This window comes from Lepisosteus oculatus, chromosome 22 (assembly GCF_040954835.1).
Source record: "Lepisosteus oculatus isolate fLepOcu1 chromosome 22, fLepOcu1.hap2, whole genome shotgun sequence".
Classification (NCBI taxonomy): Eukaryota; Metazoa; Chordata; class Actinopteri; order Semionotiformes; family Lepisosteidae; genus Lepisosteus; species Lepisosteus oculatus.
The window spans coordinates 2,266,300-2,268,403 of NC_090717.1; the positions used below are offsets into that span (position 1 = coordinate 2,266,300).

Genomic DNA, 2,104 nt, shown 5'->3' on the forward strand with positions numbered 1-2,104 from the left:
GCTTCACCACTTCATAACTTAGAAGGTAACAAGTAGGTAATAATATACTCCGTCTAGAATATTTTGAGTGAATATATTTTGCGTGCTGAGGGATGTCGATCGTGACAGCAACAAAACAAAACGTTATTTCTCTTGATTATTCTGGACCCCTCTAGGCACTCTCCAAAATTAGGAAGAAATGAAAGACATCCTGGACAGAAAAGACTTCAGGTTTGAAAAATGAGTGGAAGAAAGTAAACAGAAGATGCATACAATAAAATGTGGTGTGCAAGTTTTTCAAGTGTGCGTTATCTTTTTTTGAATTAAGGAAAAAAATGTTTTTTTCCGTTTTGTACTCAAATATTTTAATCAAATGTAGTGTTAAAATGAGGCAGAGACACAGCTGGTGAAATAATGAAAAGTAGCCTTTTTCAGTTTTCCCGAGTCTAGGAAGGTCTTAAAACATGGTGCCTGCTGTTTTCAGTTCACCTTGGTCACACGCGGTATTCCTTCGTATTGATTGGACTTTCTTGCGGAGTCTGAGACGAGCCTGGAAAACCAAAGATGTGTATTTTAGATTTGTCTTATAGCAATTAATTTTTCATCATTCACTATGAGTATAGGACAGGGTTTGGTTTCAGAATAGCCATTTCAACAAAAAATAAACAACCGAATTGTTTTTTTTTCTGCTATGTGTCTTTAGTTTTGAAAGACTGGAACTGGGACATCTTAGTATTTAAAAAGAAAAACAAATCACCTGTACAGTTCTTTCAACTGTTGTCTTGCCTGGAGATCTGTGTATATATAATACCTTTGATTCTTTATGTCACAATCTAAACATAAAACGTTCTTAGAGGAATAAGCGCAAATTGGGGATCGATCAAACAATTTAATTTTAATACGGTTTAGATTATATTTTTTGTCTTCTTTTGCTTTAATTCTTACCTTTTTTCTCGGTGGGGGACAGACTCTCCCCCACACTGTCTTCAGCACAGCCTCCCTGAGAGCGGGGCTCCCCCAGATGTACAGTCCGGGGGTACAGGTTGCAGTGAACCGAAACATCATACTAAGAGGGTCGCTGGCGTAGTTTCTAAACATGTATCTGGACCCAATAATTTGAGCCACAATAATATAGTAAAAGCGAGGTGTCCAGAGCGCCAGGAAGCAGACTACCACCACGATGATGAGTCTCAGGGACTCTTTCTTGCTGTCTCTCTCTGGACCCGGCGGCTCACGAGCAATCTGGTATTTAGCGATGAGGTACAGTTTCACGTTCAACAGCACTTTCAGGACTATAATTGCCTGGAATGTCAAAGTGCTGTAAGCGCGTATTTTCGCAGCCACATCGACAGTAAGGAGGTTCTGGATCGTCAACATGAAGTACGTGTAAAACCAAGCGAAAAAACAAACTTCTATAACTACAGTTCTAGTTACAAAACGGTTGTAAGCATAAGGATGAGCTACTGCAAGGAATCGGTCCACCTGTGAAAACAAGATCGTAAGAATATTAACACCCATTAGCGAAGGCACGATGTAATAAGTTCCATTCCTGGACGGATAGCCCTCCTGCACATCAAACAGTCCGATGTAGTAACCACCTACCCCAGACAGTGTGTCGCTTATGCTGGTGTTCAGCATGAAAATAAACCTGTTTTGTGCTCGGAGGGTTTTATTCCAAATAATACCCAAGACAACCGAGCCAGCCACGAGAACAGAACTTGTCGCAATTAGCAGATTTGCTATAAAAATGAAATAATCTGCAGTTTCAGTGAAGTCCACCGCTAACGGCACCGTGAGGTTCAGCGACACCATCGCGTCGTAAAATGAGCATCTGGCGATGCTGCCTTTGAGTTTTAATAGGTGAACAGAACGGAGGATATGATCTTTTTCATGATAGTAATTGCACCTTCGAGGGTTCACATCTCCTGGGAATAATTAACTGGCGAACATGAAATCTAAAAGTTCTGTGCATTTTGGCGGCTGATAATTTTATATTTAACTGAATATAACTGACATAATTTACTGAAAACTGTGAAATGGGAGATGAATAAACATTGCTGAAATAATTTCCCTTCCGTACAGAGAGAAAACTTACAGTATAATGTTGTATTTATAAACGCAGTTG

At 39.7% G+C, this 2,104-nt stretch overlaps 1 protein-coding gene across 1 annotated transcript; it reads right to left on the reverse strand.

Moving 5' to 3' along the window:
- Positions 1–423: 423 nt before the first annotated feature.
- LOC107079715 (allatostatin-A receptor-like) lies at positions 424–1,791 on the reverse strand. Its single transcript, XM_069182335.1, has 2 exons — positions 925–1,791; positions 424–529 (listed from the first exon to the last, which is right to left on the reverse strand). The coding sequence occupies exons 1-2, from the start codon at positions 1,789–1,791 to the stop codon at positions 437–439; spliced, it is 960 nt and encodes a 319-aa protein (XP_069038436.1). The 3' UTR covers positions 424–436.
- Positions 1,792–2,104: the final 313 nt, after the last annotated feature.

Coding starts and splice junctions, on each gene's coding strand:
- LOC107079715 (XM_069182335.1), bottom strand. CDS start 1,791: ATGGTGTCGCTGAACCTCACGGTGCCGTTAGCGGTGGACTTCACTGAA. Junction 530..924: donor GTCCCCCACCGAGAAAAAAG/GTAAGAATTAAA, acceptor TTGGTTTTCCAG/GCTCGTCTCAGACTCCGCAA.